Here is a 16,190-nt window from a genome sequence, read left to right as displayed (position 1 = left end):
TACATTATGTGCCTTCAGGAAATAGCCCTAGGGACCTATACTGATTTTTTTTTTAACAGAAAGAAAGAAAAAGATCATACATACCAGTTCTGTGTTGTTTCATACTGTGTCAGAGCTTTTGGAATGTTTCCTTTCTTTACCAGCATTTTTGTTTACTGTTTTTGGTTCAGAAATGTTTGTGCATGTTCATTTGTCCCAGGAATTTTTTTTTATGGCCAAACTGCACACATTTATAATTAGAAACTACCTTTTTCCATTCAAAAGGCTGTACTGGGGTGTTGATAACTAATTTTCACTAAATTTTCGGTTGAGTTTCTTAGTTTGCATCCAGATTTTTCCTGATGCAGGGATTCAAGGTGCCTAACAACAAACATGACACAATATAAGTAAGGCAGAGCAAATGCATTAAAATGTGAATATAAAACTTTTGCAAAAGTTAAATCCTATGTGTCATAGAGCACAAAAATATTAAAATACTTTTTAAACCACACTGAAAAACTACACAGTCCCCTCTCCCAAATCCCACTCACTCCATACAGAGCAGTTCACATATCATCATTTCACATATGCCCAATGACAGAGTTGCATTTTTACCTGCCTCGAAAGGCATGCAGGGATGGGACCATCCTGATTTCTAGGGAGGGGATTCCAGTCTGGCAGCAGAATGCCTCCTGAAAAGACCCTCTACCTTACTCCTACCAAAGGAGCTTGAGAGGGTAGTGAGACAGTGAGAAGGACCTCTCCCAATGACAGTGTTCTAATAGGCTCATAAGGAGAAATATAGCCCTTCAAATAACTTGGACCCAAGCTGTAGATATGTGTTAACCCAGCTGAGGTCTCTTCACCAAAAATATAAGTGTCTCAGTGCTCCATTTGACATATTTTATATCTCTAGTTAAAGGGGGGGAAACACTGATGTACTTCCTAACATCATTTGTGTTTTAGCATATCTGAAAAAGGAGTTGACTTACACTGCTGTTTTTAACTTGTAACCAGATAACGCTATGGTGTATGACTGTGACTTGACTCTGTCAAATATGATGAATGTACTACATGTTAACCATCACTGACTCTCTCAAGAAATCTTATCTTTTTTTAAAAAAAAACTCATAGATAAGAATTCTGTATGGACCTAACCGAAGTAATCAGTGCTTACAACTGATGTTGTAGTCACATTTCCATTTATGATGTAACTGGCATGACATTTTTAAAATGTTCATAGTTTAGAAAAATGTTGTACTTGGTCAGTTGTGAAATGCTTGTTAAAGTCAAGTGAAACTTTTACAGGTTTCCTTTAACACTGGATATTTTCAACACTGAGCAGCTCCTATATTCTGTTACTCACTGTTTTTTGCTTCCTACCTCAATGGTTTTGTCTTCTGTTTCAGTTGGCAGCTTCCTAGACTTCCGGTGATCCGGGGACTGCCTGTCCCATCTTCCATGAGTACAGAAGAGATTTCCCATGAGCACATCACAATAGAAGCAGCAGACAGTGGTCGTGGAAGCTGGACCTCTTGTTCTAGTAGCTCTCATGACAACTTCCAAAATATCCAGAACCAAAAGGGATGGGATCTCTTAAATTCTTACCGCCACACTCATTTAGAAAGGGCCATAGCTGAGGTAGAACCATCAAGTTGTTGTCCTGAAGAGACACATTTGCAGTCCCACCTTCACTCCAGCAGCAGCAGGCAATCCAAAGATGGTGTGGACTTTGATCAATCCCGGCAAAGCTGGGCTTCATCAAGTTCTCTGTCTGATGCACATGAGGCAAACTATGGAACAGTAAAACGAAGAGGACTTGACAGTTTAACAGTGGAACAGACCGAGGTTTTGGACTCCAAAGCAGAGAATGATGCAACATATAAAACTGTCACATCAAGTACAGAGAAAGGCCTCATAGGTAAGCTAAATTAAAAGTCCAAGGAAGCTCCCGCATCTGTTATATGTTATATTATTAAGCTGTTAAGAAATGACATCACCAGATCTGGGGGCTGAATTGCATGTTAAAAAGCTACTTTGTACATATGTTTTCAGTCAAATGTATCCTCAGAATGAAATGTTTCTAGACCTCCTTAGTAGCCGGCTTGCAATTTAAAAGTTTATAAAAGAGCATACTTTTTATTGCCTTACAGCAAGGGGAGTAGGCTTATGCAACAGAGAGGGGTTTCTTGCAGCTTTCTTTCTAATAAGTAAAAAAAAAAATAGTCTCTTTGAGCACTTATGTATTATATGGGGTAGAAAGTGTCTGGTGAGTGAATCCAGACTGCAAGCCTGCCTCCATCCATTAAACATTGCCTGCTTCTTTCCCTTGCCTTCAGGAGTTGTGCATAGTTGTCATCAGATTGGCCATCATCCAAACACTGCATATCCTAGGGAAGATCACTCCATCTCCAAAATACGCTACTTTTTGAAACTGGAGGATATGACATAAAATGACAGCTTAATTGTGCAGAGACTGCATATTGTTTTCATTTTAGAAAATATTTACATTGGGTTGCCCAACTGCATGGGGAGCAAGGGCCAATTTTCATGCCCTTTGGGCTTTACCAGTGCATCACAACATGGTGGAAGAAAATGCTGTAATTCAGTGCGTGTTAGTCACACTTTTTTTCCTTTTTTTCAAAAAAAGAGGTGTGTTACTGTTACATCAGGGGGGAAATCTGCCTTTAAGTCACTGGTTTCTGTTTGGTTTTTTAAACTTTAAATCAGGAGCTGATTGAATTTCAAACTGTGTTGTATATGGGAACCTGCCATAATAATTCGAGGCACAGAGGCAAAATGAAATATGCATCCATGAATTTTCAAAGCGCAGTTATAAATTGTGTGTGTGTATGTGCTGACAAGACACCATTACTAGTTGAAGATGAGTACACTAGTTGGTGTTCTTTACATACTGTATATACTCATGTATAAGTTGAGGGAGGATTTGGGGACCAGAATTATTGATTTTGATATGACCTGGGATAAGTCGGGCGTCAATGCTGTCTCAGGGGCCCGCCTTTGGTTGGTCCAGAAGCAGTGTGGAGAGAGTAGAGGAAAAGGGGCCAGTGGGTTGTTTTTTTTAGGTTCTCCTGGGATTGGCTTAAAAATGGATGGTACTTTTTTTAAAATAAGAGTTATAGTACAGTACTTGCATTGAGCTGTGGATAAGTCAACCCAGTTTTGGGTTTTGTTTTGTTTTTTACTAAAATTTACACACTTATGCATTAATATATAGAGCATCTATCTTTTCAAGATCTGGCATTTTCTAGAGGTTTTGGGTTACAAATGTTCTCATCTTCAGCCAGCACAGCCAATTGAAGTTGTATTCTGGAATATGTGCAGGTACTAGTTAGATAAAGTATTGGGAAACTAGGAAGCTAGATTCAGCAACGGAATTCATTCTAGTTATTAGAAAGCTAAGCCTAAGGGTCTGACTGCAGCCTGCCTTCACACACTTTTTCTATGATGATCGTAAGGCAGCGGCATTATTCAGTATGATGATGATGATGATTATTATTATTATTGCTATTATTATTAATCACCCGCCTCTCCTTGGAGCTTGAGGTGGGGTACAACATAGTTGAAACAGTGAAATAAAACAAAGCAATATTAACATTGATTAACAAATACACACAGGTAAAATGTAGCTTAAAATGTACCAATAAAATGTAAGTTAAAATTCACAACTTTAAATTGACTTGGAAGGCCTGCCAGAAGAGATAATTCTACACACACACACACACACAAACTTTTTAATTGAGTGAAATTAATGGGATACAAAATATAAAAAGGAGAAACATCTAGAGATAGACAAATACATCTAATACAGGTATGTCATTACATTGCAATATTCTATCCAATCTTTCCCCTCTTACCCCCACCCATGAACCCACCACACATGCCTTCTAACACTACTCACTATGAGTCCCATATCTAATAAAATCTACCCTTATATCTACTTTAGTAAATTCCCCTTGTGGCTATTTTGAAGTCCACATTTGTCTTCCTTTCCAGGTATTCCAATGCCAGCCTCCATTTTTAAACAAACTCTTCCTTATTTCCTTCCCAGATACTATGCCCATTTGTATATAATCTAATAACTTTTCTCTCCAATCCTTTTTAGATAATTCTTTTTCACCTTTCAATTATTTTGCTAATTGAAAATTTTCCTCATCTCCTTTACTAATTTTATCTCGAAATATTCCTAAAAGGCACATTTCTAGATTTTTTAAATCTTATTCGTAATCATTTTGTTTGTTTCCTTCCCAAAAAATGTTGTACCATCCTACGGGTCCATCAAATGTGGAGGAAGGTGCCCTTTCTGCATCTTACACAGCCAGCATTCCCTTAGCTGGGTTTTATCCATTTTAACTATTGTCTCTAGTGTTATATAACATCTGTAAAATATCTTCTATGATTGAGCCAGTTATTGAGAATTTAAATCCAGTTTCCCAAAGATGCTCCCAATTCTCCAGATCAATATTTCACCTTAGGTCTTTAGCCTAGGAGATTATAGCTATTTTTATTTGGTTGTCCTCTAGATTGCATTCTAATATATATTTATTTAATCTAGAAACTAAGCCCTTATTCCTCTTCTCAAGGATACCTTCCAACATCGATTTTCTGTTAGCAAACCCTACTTTAACATATTTCCTAGACTTACCATGCAATTGGAGGTAACAGAGCCAGTCACTTATCCCTATCTCTTCTCTCAGTTTTAATTTCCATCGGTCTTTTTCTTCAGACATTTCCCCCGAAACATTAGATACTCCCTGTAAGTTTGGTATGACATACATATGAATGTGTTCACAATTACAGAAATGACCTTCTACTATCTAAATAAATTTGATACTAAAAGGCAAATTAAGAGTTGGATAGCTTTTTGGAATTCCTACTGTGATGCTACAATTAACTAATTTTAGAGGAATTCCTCTCAATTTTATTTGGATAATAAATTTGCATTCAAATACCTCTTTTTCATCTTAGATTAAATTGCATAGGATTTAGTAAAATCACAGTAGAAAGTGAGAATGAAGTAGTCTGACGTAGTCTGAAAGTTGGCAAGGTCTAAGTTCAGATATTTTATAACTAACTGAATCAATACAGTTTGCATGATGGCAAGTTGAACATTGATAAATTATTGAAAAGGCTCTATTCCTTTGTAGGTAATCTTTTAAGAGATCACATACCAATAATGTATGAAATCAGGGTGTCAAAGTTACCCTCTATACAGATTCTCACCCATGTACCCCAATTTGTTTCCATCTCTTTCTCCCAAAAATCTAAATCTCTCCTGGCAGAATGGGGAGTGGTAAAGAACAACCCTATGCTCATACAGACCAAAGCTATGCTTGTTCCCTTGTTAATATAGGCAGCAGCCAATGAACCACCTCTACCAAGTCAATTGATGCTACTACTGAGAATATGATGGCTCAATAATAAGTATACACTGATACAATTATCCTGGAGGTGCAACTTATTTTTCAGAAGGATCTTGACTGCAAAACTGATTGTATTATATCAACTGTTGTAATTTGTTGTAATTTGCACATTATGTTGTCCTCCCTTGCTCCCAGAAATTAAGTACAGTATATACTTGAGTATAAGCCGACCTGAATATAAGCCAAGGCACCTAATTTTACCACACACACACACACACACACAAAACTAGGAAAACTTATTGACTCAAGTATAAGTGTAGGGTGGGAAATGCAGCACCTACTGGTAAATTTCAAAATAAAAATACATACCTATAAAATTACATTAATTGAGGCATCAGTAGGCTAAATGTTTTTGAATATTTACTGTATTTCAAAGAAAAACAATAAACTAGCTCTGTAAGTGGAAAAGTAGTCAACAAAATCAATATGGTATCAACAATAACTTTATAATTTATTTATTTACTTACTTCATTTCTACCCCGCCTTTCTCACCCCTCAGGGGATTCAAGGCGGCTTACAACTCCAGCAAGAATTCAATGCTGGTAAAATCAATAATAAAACTATAAAAGCATCCCCTCAGTTTAAACCAATTAACAGTTAATATAAAACACATTAAAAAGTATACAAATTAACAAATAATAGCATTAATAATAATAATAATAATAATAATAATAATAATAATAACAACAACAACTTCATTTGTATCCCACCCTGCCTCCTCATGGAGACAGCTTCCAACATAGTAACAGACAAGCATTCAATGCCTATATAAGCAATGCAGAGCTATATATAGATCTATAATTATATATACTAATTTCACATATGCATTTCCCCCTGAAACGTTTGCAAATCATCTATATATGTGCATTTCCCTCTTGCAATAATTGCAAGACCTATATTTCTATGTTTATATCTAGCTAGCTAGCTGTGTGTGTGTGTGTGTGTGTGTGTATTTCCCCTGCAATATTTGCAACCCCTTTAGATCTATGTTCATATCTATCTAGACATGGCTATATACATTTGTGTGTGCATTTTCCCCTGTAATATTTGCAAGCCCTATATATCTATATTCATATATATCTAGCTAGACATCTCTCTCTATATAGATAAATTATATATAGGAAATTCATACACACACACACACACACACACATATATATATGCGCACACACATACATATACACACAGATATACAGGTACCTCTGTATATTTATCAATATCTATATATAGGAATTGCAGAGACTTGCAAACATGTGAGGGGAAAATTCATATATAAAAATAATCTATATAGATAGATACAGATATTTAGTTACATAGGGCTTGCAAAGATTTCTAGAGGGAAATCTATATATTATTTACAATCTTTGGGGAAGAAATGCAAGCAAAGACCTCCTTAAAAAATTGGCCTCTTTTCTCCTCCCCTTTCCCACCTATTTTATTTTATTTCTCCCCTTTTCAAACTAAAAAGTTGCCTGAAAAGGCTTTTAAAAACTCCCTCCCATTTTTGTTTTCTTAAGAATAAAAAAATTATACTCCTGTTGCTGACTTGTCCAAATGTAGATCTTTATTTTCTTTTGTAAACACTGGGAAGAAATGAAATAGATATTGCTTCTTCTGCATCAGGAAGATCACTTCTGGTTTCTTTGCCAAAAAAGCCAGGAAATTGGATGGGTTTGAAAGACAGCCATACAAACAAGGAGAAAATGAAATATATCTCCTTTCCCTCCTCCCTCTCTTTTGGCTCAAATGGGCAACTCCAGCCTGGGAGGAAAAGTGAAGGAGGCTTTGGAAATGAAAACTCACAGAGAAATTTATCATACATTGCAAGCAATGGCCTCCAAGTTCCACTGCCTGGCTTGACCCCATTACAAGCTGAGGGCTGAAAAACTCGACTTATCTTCGAGTATATACGGTATATAAAAAGTAAGAGTGCCACTTAAGCACATGGATGGAATACATATAACAATGGAACATGGAAGAGCTTTCCTTTGGTTAATGACCTCTTCAGAGAACAGGTTCTGTATAATAACTCAAGACAGATTTAATCTTACATGTATGTTATTTTTTGAAGGAACTGTGAGGGATCAGCTTTTCAGCTACAGGGTCAGTTGAACTGATTTCAAATGGCATTCAGTAAAACCAAAAAAAAAAAAAATAGAGTAGTTGGCATGCAGTGCTTAAGTAGGCATCATTTCTATCTACATGGAAGTTATAAATAAGTACAAGTAGCTGCCAAAGTTTGTGTCACATATTATTGGATGGCTTTTTGCATTGTATAAATGTATTTCTAGTCCTTTCTCCCCACTGCAAGAAAGCTTTATATTCCCATTTGAATTTGTGGTAACTTTGGAACCTGGGATAGAAGGTGATATGGAAGTTCAAATACATAGCCATTTCTATTGCTGATGGCCAATTTACAAGTTGTTTGGGTCAAACATTACTTCTTTTCCTCGAACCTAGTAATCCTGCTTCTTATACTAGTGCCAGTAGTTAATGTAAAATCCTGCCAGTGGCATTTTATAAGCAATGATTCTACGTTTACTTTTTGTTATTGTTTTCAGTTTTTGTCATTGTAACATTTCACTGTTTTTTTAAATGCTTTTTTTCATTTGTTTCTTTCATTAACATTTCCATTGCTTATTTCTTGTGCCAGTGTACTGTGTCACCTCACCTAAGGAAGACAATAGGTATAGGGAACCACCGCCCACCCCGCCAGGATATATGGGGATTTCTTTAGCGGACATAAAAGAAGGATCACCTCACCACCCACATCTAAAACCTCCAGACTATAGTGTGGCGGTTCAGAGGTCAAAGATGCTGCATAGCAAGCTCTCTAGGCTCTCCTCCGCACCTCTGAGTAGCGAACCAGTGGCCTGTTTTCCAAAGAAGATGCCTCAGTGGCATAGCCAACAGCCGGCCCATGCTAAGCTAACAGATATGACTGACGCAAATAGTGAAGAGGATGGTATGTTAAAGATCTCCTTTGATAGCTATTTAGTAAATTCGTATGTAATTATAAGTGTGGGCAATGCGTAAACTGTCTTACCTCACAGAGAACACCTTGAGTGTGCATCAGTGATTCTTTTCCTTTTAAATCATTTACATATGCTTTACAAAATGCTTATTGCGACAACAAATAATCCTAAAAATTCAGCAAATGTATCACTGCGTGAATGGTTAACCAGCATGTTTTACAAAAAAGTCAAGTATAAAACCGATGCACAGAGTGGTCCAGAGCTTTTACCCTTGAACAATACTTAGAACAAAGAAAAAACAACTCCCTGGAGAGTAAAATGTTTTAGCTATTTCAGAATGGAAATAATAATATTAAATTCAAAGTTGCTTTACAGCATATATCAGTGGTCCCTAACTTGTGGTCCCAAATGTTGTTGGATCACCACCTCCAGAATCCCCAACATGGTCCATAGTAGCTGGGGTTTGAGAAGCTGAAGTCTGGCAACATCAGGGGTCTCAAGGTTAAGGCTTACTGAACAAATGGTAGAGCAACATGAGCAAACTTCAGCCCTCCAGGTGTTCTTGGACTTCAACTCCCATAATTCATAACAGCTGGTAAGCTGGCTGGGATTTCTGGGAGTTGAAGTTCGAAACACCTGGAGGGCTGAAGTTTGCCCTGTGGAAGAGTAGGATTATGAACACATGACCTCATATTACATGATGAATGTAGAAAATCCCAGTGTATATCTGTGCTTCTTTAGTTTTTTTTTCTTAGGACGAAGCTAAGCATTTCCTCTCATATTAGGTAGATGGAGCATTCTAAAGCCCAAGACAGCTTGTAAGTAGACTCTAGTAAAGCTTACTCTCCATGCAGCCAGAGTTGTGACAAAGTATAGCGTCTGGTCGCACAGTAATGACCATTATTTCCTCCACTTAAGATTCTGAAGTGATTGCTCTCAGACTGAAGACAGCTGAGACTTTGCATAGTGAGCAAAATGAAACCTGGAGAGACCCACTAATTGGACCACCCTGGTACTTTGTACTTGACCCCTGTTCTGAGCCCTTTATATCTCAGTGATCATACTCTAATGGAGTGGGTTCACAAAATCTTGAAGATTTAAAAGGAATCAAATGTGGAGGTTTTATGTGTTTTTCCTCGCTTCTGGCCTGACTAATGAAAACACGCAAATTTAATTTTGCTTTTCATTCCATTTGTATTCCACCTTCTGTTCTCTATCACTGTTGGGATATTCATTTGTTTGGCACATTTTCCCCATTTTTAATTGAATGCATGAACTGTAACGTCTTTCACGCTGAGATTGTGCTTACGAGATCAGGATCTTGGCACAGATGTGATTTGACATGCTTCTTTGACTTTAAAATCATTTGACATTCTTGTCTGAAGAGGCTTGCAGTTGTGCTGTACTTATAGTCACGTGTTTTAAAAAGAGTGGGAGTTTGGGTGAGCAAATGTGTGGCCCTGGCTGCAGCTGCATAATTATATGTGACCATGTGTCTCATCTTGCATAAATATGAAATCAACATGTGCATGTTTTTGTTGCATTTCTAAAGCTTCGTGTGTTGGGTTGCTATTAATTTTACTCTCTCACATCCCTTAAAAGAGCACATTGGGATACACTAATTTCTATTACAAAACTATCCATTGTGTTTTCTTTCTATATTACATGTTTAAAATCTTGCCCTTCCTCTAGGAAATATATGATTCTTTGCCTATCAATATAAGGTAGATTAGGCAAGAATGCATAATGCAAAGTTGCTCCATCTCTTATTCAAATCAAGGGGAGCACCATACCCTCTTTCATTAGTGTACTGCACACTTGCAAAAAATGACTGAGTTGCAAAGGCATACCTGAAGGACAACTATTGTTTGGGTATGTACAGTAGGATTTTAACTCTTTCTTGTTTCCTTGTCATATGGATACTCATTTGAAAGTCCTTGTGCTGACTCTGTAGCATGAGCAGAATGTGGGAACAATCAAACCCACCAGTCACTGTCTAGAATCCCAGCTATCTGAATTGCAAGTGTCTTTTAACTGAAATTCTGCTAATAAATTTGCAACATACTTGATAATCCAAAAAAAAATTGAGTGTGCATATTATTAAAAAATATGCTAAAAAGCTATCTTATAAATGATGATGTTAACCACTTACATTACTATAGTTCCCGTTTTCAATCATTTCATTTCTGAAGGGCATATAATTGTTCTCTTATATTAGGGAGATTGTGGCCCTCCAGGCGATGTTGGACTACATCCCCAGCATTATTCACCATGCACTAAGCAGGCTAAGGCCGATATGAATTGCAATCCAACCTTAGGAGGATTAGACACCTACCCAGTCCTACATGCTTACCCAATTTCTATCATAATAAAATGAGACTTGGTATGTTCACGGTATTGACCATATTACATGACTATGACATAGACATTTTACTGTATTTTTTCTTGTTTCACAGAAGATGAACAAGTATCAGCTGTCTAGCCTTTGAGCTTCCTGTGAAAGTCACAACAACATCGTAAGAAGGAACCATACAATACTGTTAGCTGTAGCTGACAGCTTGCTGCTATTGATTTCCAAATGTTGCTTGTGCTTCTATTCTGAATAATATGGTGAACTTCTCTGGATTGTCATTTTGGACTTCAGTCTGTTATGATCAGTTCCACAGCCTAAGAAAACTATTTATATCCAAGAGGGACAGACAGCTTGATCTGAGGAATACTGATCTTTTACTGCTGAAATCAATATCCAGAAGAATCTTAACATTTAATGCATTGGAGCCACCTTGGAAGGATCCTTCTCTAGAAAATCGATAGAATATTTTAGTCGACTTGGCTCACTCTCTTTTAGAACCATTCTCGCTCTCCATTGAAGAATGTTATTTTATGTAATTATAAAAACTGCAAAAACTTCAGCAAAACCAAGGAAATTTCTGCAGCAATCAGAAGAGTAATTTATTAATTTGGAGTTTATCAAAGAGTTTTTGTTTGTTTATATGTGTATTGGAATGCTCTGGTTGGCTAATGTGAATGCTTTTATAAAGAAAGACAACAAATTAGTTGCTAAATGAAATGTCTTGTGCTAAGCAGTACACTTTGGACTTTGGAGGAACTGGATGTTCATGAGTGCAGCTAGAGGTTTATACAATGCAACATAAACCTCTCTTGTAAAATGCCAAGCCCCTGATGTATGTACTAAGTGTGCTTTAATATAAATGCAGCAGTAGAATACTGCCATCTGTTGGTCCTGTATTTTCGGTACAGTAAAATACATGTGGCCATCTTTTCCGCTATCAAGTGACAAAAGAACATGCAGTTCTTTTTTCTCAACATATCTTGTTTCATGCCCTTTAGTCTAACTTATTCATGGTCTGTGTTGTATGTACAGCATGTCTACCAGATAACTCATGAGGCTCAAATCCCATTGTTTCATATATTTTATAAAAGGAAAGATAAAAGAAAAAGCACAAAGAGGTATCAGCTTTTTGTGAATTATATACTTAGTTTTTGAGCTGTTTCTCCTTCAGCAAGACTTGCACTGGAAAAGCACCCACCAAGTTAAGCTATTTGGGAAACTAGTCTAAGGCATTTGGAAATTTCAAACATAATGGGAAGAAAGGTTTGATCATGGATCTGCTCTTAATAATCAGTCATAAAATCTTGTATCTCACCTTGAATCTCAAGAAATCAGGTTTTCTACAAAGTTTTTCCTTTGAGTCATCAAACGCACTTGGGACTTGACCTGTACCTGATCTGATGCACTGCCCATTTATATAAAAGCATAGGATCCAGGACAAACCCTTCTGTTTGGAATCCATTGGCTGTTAAGCCCCTATGAGACTTGGCTCCCATGAAGCTCTGCACTTTACCTTTCAGACCTCTCTGTAATGACAATAACATGGATGCAAAACTCATCACATGATCTGTTACCATTAAGTTTGACAATTTGCACTGTGGACTACTGTACACTTCTTCTCCTATCTTTGCAGCCAAGTGCGTTTAAATTCCTAAACTAACCCAGACTGGTTCATATAGATATGGAACGCTTTAGGTATAGAGCCTGTACATATCGGATAACCTGCCCTAAAAGAGTCAATAAAATATGTTGGGGTTTTTTACCATCCACAAGAGCCCACAGAAGTTACTCCTTAACTTACCAATAGCAAGAATATAAGTTTTGGATGAAAGAATGGATAGCAATTATGTGTGCAGTTGCTCTGAGATTTGGGAGCACTCAGAAGGAGCCAGGGTTACTGCTCCAAATGCTGTAGTAGCCTAATATCAAGCCCTCTGCTTCATCCCAGATTTAGGTGCTGGATTCAGAGGTATTCAGGATCTCATAAGCCCATTGTGTCTACAGACATAATCCTACTTTTCTACTGACTGTAAAAAATGTTTGTTGTACTCTGATGCCAAGTGCTTATTCAGAGCCAAAGCATCCTGCCTGATGTTACAGAGCTACAGCTTTCCTAAAACTGTGGACTATGTGTATGCAAAAGTAAAATACAAAGCAAAGTCACTGACTGTTTACAGTGAGGCTAAGCTGTGGTTGCAGTTTACTTAGCCAACCAGAGTTCATGAAGAAAAACTGGAGTAAACTTTTCTTTTTCTCTCTCTAGTACATAATGATGGTCCAGTCAAATATTATAAATAGACATGAATGTGTTAATGTATATTTCAAGTTTACTTGTAAATTTTAGTATCGTAAATGTTTACAATCTAAGCTAGAAGGAAGATGCTTGTCAGTTTTTAATGGTGCCTCAGAGTAACTTACTTTTACACTTCAAGTTATAAAGAGGTTTCAGCTTTTCTTTTGCGCGTGAGGCAAATGCAGCATATTCTGCTGGCATCTAAACACAAGTACCAAAAATAATAAAAATCTTAAGGCCTTCTATGTGCATTATCCATATTGACTTAGGACAGTGCAGCTAACCATGCAGTATGTTTGAACAAACCAGGAAGTAATAGGAGGAACCGGGGAAACTAGCTAGTTTAATTGGCTGACTATATAGCCACACTCAAGCCTTAAGTGTCTAAAATAAGTAGTTGAGATATCAGCCTGCGCTCTCTCTTTGCTTTCAAGGCCTTAATGAAAACAAACTGGTTAATGAAATAATTTGAAAATCTGACTCGAGTTGATATCTATGATTTCAGCAGTGCAGAGGTAGGCACAATCCACAGCTAGTTTTTCCCAATTTGGAAGTCCACTTTTTTGCAGCTTTTGTGGATTTCAGTGAAACTGATGTATGATAGGAACCCAGTAGATTGTATGAGCCACAATCCTAGATAGCCATAGGAAAGACAGGGTGGAAATATGCACATGGTTGGACATGTGGTTCTGAAGGTTCTTACACAACTGACACCTAGCAGAATGGACAAGCTACTCTTCAGCTGAGGACACCTCATTGCCTGTTCCACTTGCTGATAAAGTAAGAACTTAAAATGCCTCTCACTGCTATTGTGCTTTTGTGCTTCCTCCCAGATGTACTAAGCCTACCTAAGACTGGGGCCATCCTTAAAACAAGCCTTAGCTCTGTAAATTGTGTAAGAAGTGGTACATACATGGTAACTTGAGGCCAATCATGTAATGTCTCAGTAACCTCATTTTTTTTTCCTGCTTCCTGGAGCAAAACGAAAGGATCCAAGTCTACTCCCAGGAGGTGTTATTCCTTTCCCAATTTATAAACCCACTACCCCTTATTTTTTGTTGTTGACAAAATGTAATGCCTGTTCCTCTAATCTGAAATCCATTAAACCAGTCAATTTCTTGTTTTATATTTGGTGTCTTCATAATGACAGCATCAGTAATACAACGTTTTAAAGTACATTGGTTTTAAAAACAATGTGCATCTTGTTAAATCATGTTTTCCTAATACAGAGGTCATATAGTATATAATCCATGTCAGTGAACTCTTTTAATGACTTGAAATTTGCACAGTGTGAGTTGCCTCATTTTGTCCTTGCTCTGATCTTCATTTGTGTGTTTTGCTTTTCTTCAGTCAATTGATCACATTGATCAGGAACACTAGCCAAAATGCAACAAGGCTTGAGTTGGAGACAGAAACAGAATCACCTTTTAAAATCAGTTCTTGAAATTTTCTGTGCTTTTAATGTCATTTTTGTTTGTCATGTATTCACAATGCTCCTCTCATGTTCTGTCCCCCCCCCCCAATTTATTATTAGTTCAAATCGAACTTACTTCATGTGTTTTTAAAATGGCCTCCTCCTCCCTGTACATAGTCTTTATGTTTTCTTTAGTATATTATTGTGAGGACACTGGCTCAAATGAAACAAGTATAATCTTTATAGGGATGTGTGCCAACCTCAGACATGAAATCAGTGTAATTTCCCCCCTCCAGATAGTTAAATGAACAAGGAAACTTTGACCTAAATTCAAAAGTAGACTCACATAAATGATCCTCTGCTTCTATTCTAGTTGGGGCTAACAATTGGATTTAGGGTCCTCTCTCTTCAAATGTAAGTAGAACTGGGACCTGTAGATCATGTAAGCTTGTCAGTCAAGCTCATTTTGATGAAGCTGAGTTCATAATGTTGAGCTGTGTTGTGAACAAGTGGAAATCATTGGGGTAGAAAAAGTGTTGCTTTAGAGATACTGATGTTTTCCAAAGTAGTGATTTTGGGGTGCTTGTGGGTTTCACTGTACTTCTCTTAATATAACACTAAGGTAAAGCAAAAACCATCAACTGTTTTCACTTGGAAAAAAGGGTTCAGGGCTCACCTTCCTCTTCTAAAAGTTGAAGGCTTCTACACAGCACTGATGGAGATGATTTTCACTTATTTGAAAGCACTTCTTCAGGCGCTTATGCATGAAGCTCTGATTCTGAAGCAGAGCACAGAGATTCTAAATATGTGAAAAGGAGCATTGCATGAGAATTGGTTAATTTCAAGAAGTAAATAAAGTGGGAAGACTAGGAACCTCTTTTATTCAACCTTTCATTCTGACAAATTATTTATAGGCAATAGCACAGTAATAGGTCCCCTGTAATACACCATGTCCCGAAATGTAATTTTTTTTAAAAAAAACTACTTTTCAGTTGCCTTCAAAACATAGTTGAGATAAAAGGGATATTCCTTTGTTATACACAAGGTTTTATAAATGCCAACTGTTCAAATCAACTGTTCAGCTCTGTTCAGCTCCACTCCCCCCCAGTTGTTCTTGTCATTGTCTTGTCTTTAATTTTCTATATATGTATATATCCACACACACACACACATACATACATACATACATACACACACACACATGGAATGCAGTTTAGCTTGGTATTAATGATATCTTGCATATGGGCAAAAACTGCACAGTTGTAATGGTATTCCAATAGCAATTGTAAAACTGCACAAGTCAGTGATTGTAAAGTATTCTGTAACAAGCAATGTTTGTCTTCTATTTTTTGATACCTCTTACACTTATGTCTTTTAGAAAGACAGTGCCTCTGTATGCTTTTTGTATTTTTACCGAGTGATTGTAAATATTTGTTATATTTTTGGTTAAGAGAATGTTTAAAAGTACTGTTTAATATCCGATCTACTAATGTTGTTGGAACCAATAAAAAAACTTAACATGGATTACTGTGAGTGGCTTTCTTTCATCTAGATAGTTTCCTGATTGCCATTCTTTAGTTTGCACTCTCATACTTGTTTATTTATTTGAATGTTTTCTGTGTTGATGAAGAGCAAGAAGACACAACCCATGCCCCACCAGGCTACATGCAGCTACAGGACCTCCATGCTCCTCTCTTCTGCCATACTGCCAGATTCTCACACCACCGTCTCT

At 37.0% G+C, this 16,190-nt stretch overlaps 1 protein-coding gene across 5 annotated transcripts in view; it reads left to right on the top strand.

The window, feature by feature from the left end:
- RAPGEF6 (Rap guanine nucleotide exchange factor 6) overlaps window positions 1–15,982 on the top strand; it is a 200,153-nt gene extending 184,171 nt beyond the window's left edge. For 4 of the 5 annotated variants that reach the window (XM_067463697.1, XM_067463696.1, XM_060765245.2 and 1 more), the window contains 3 exons: window positions 1,389–1,900; window positions 8,077–8,388; window positions 10,855–15,982. In XM_067463697.1, the coding sequence (XP_067319798.1) occupies window positions 1,389–1,900; window positions 8,077–8,388; window positions 10,855–10,880 (850 nt within the window). In that variant the 3' untranslated portion in view covers window positions 10,881–15,982. The remainder of the gene's footprint in view (window positions 1–1,388; window positions 1,901–8,076; window positions 8,389–10,854) is intronic. The other variant, XM_067463698.1, reaches the window with a different exon arrangement.
- The last annotated feature ends 208 nt before the right edge of the window (window positions 15,983–16,190 follow it).

Source organism: Anolis sagrei, chromosome 2 (assembly GCF_037176765.1).
Source record: "Anolis sagrei isolate rAnoSag1 chromosome 2, rAnoSag1.mat, whole genome shotgun sequence".
NCBI classification, from domain to species: Eukaryota; Metazoa; Chordata; class Lepidosauria; order Squamata; family Dactyloidae; genus Anolis; species Anolis sagrei.
This window is presented reverse-complemented; position numbering and strand designations above follow the sequence as displayed.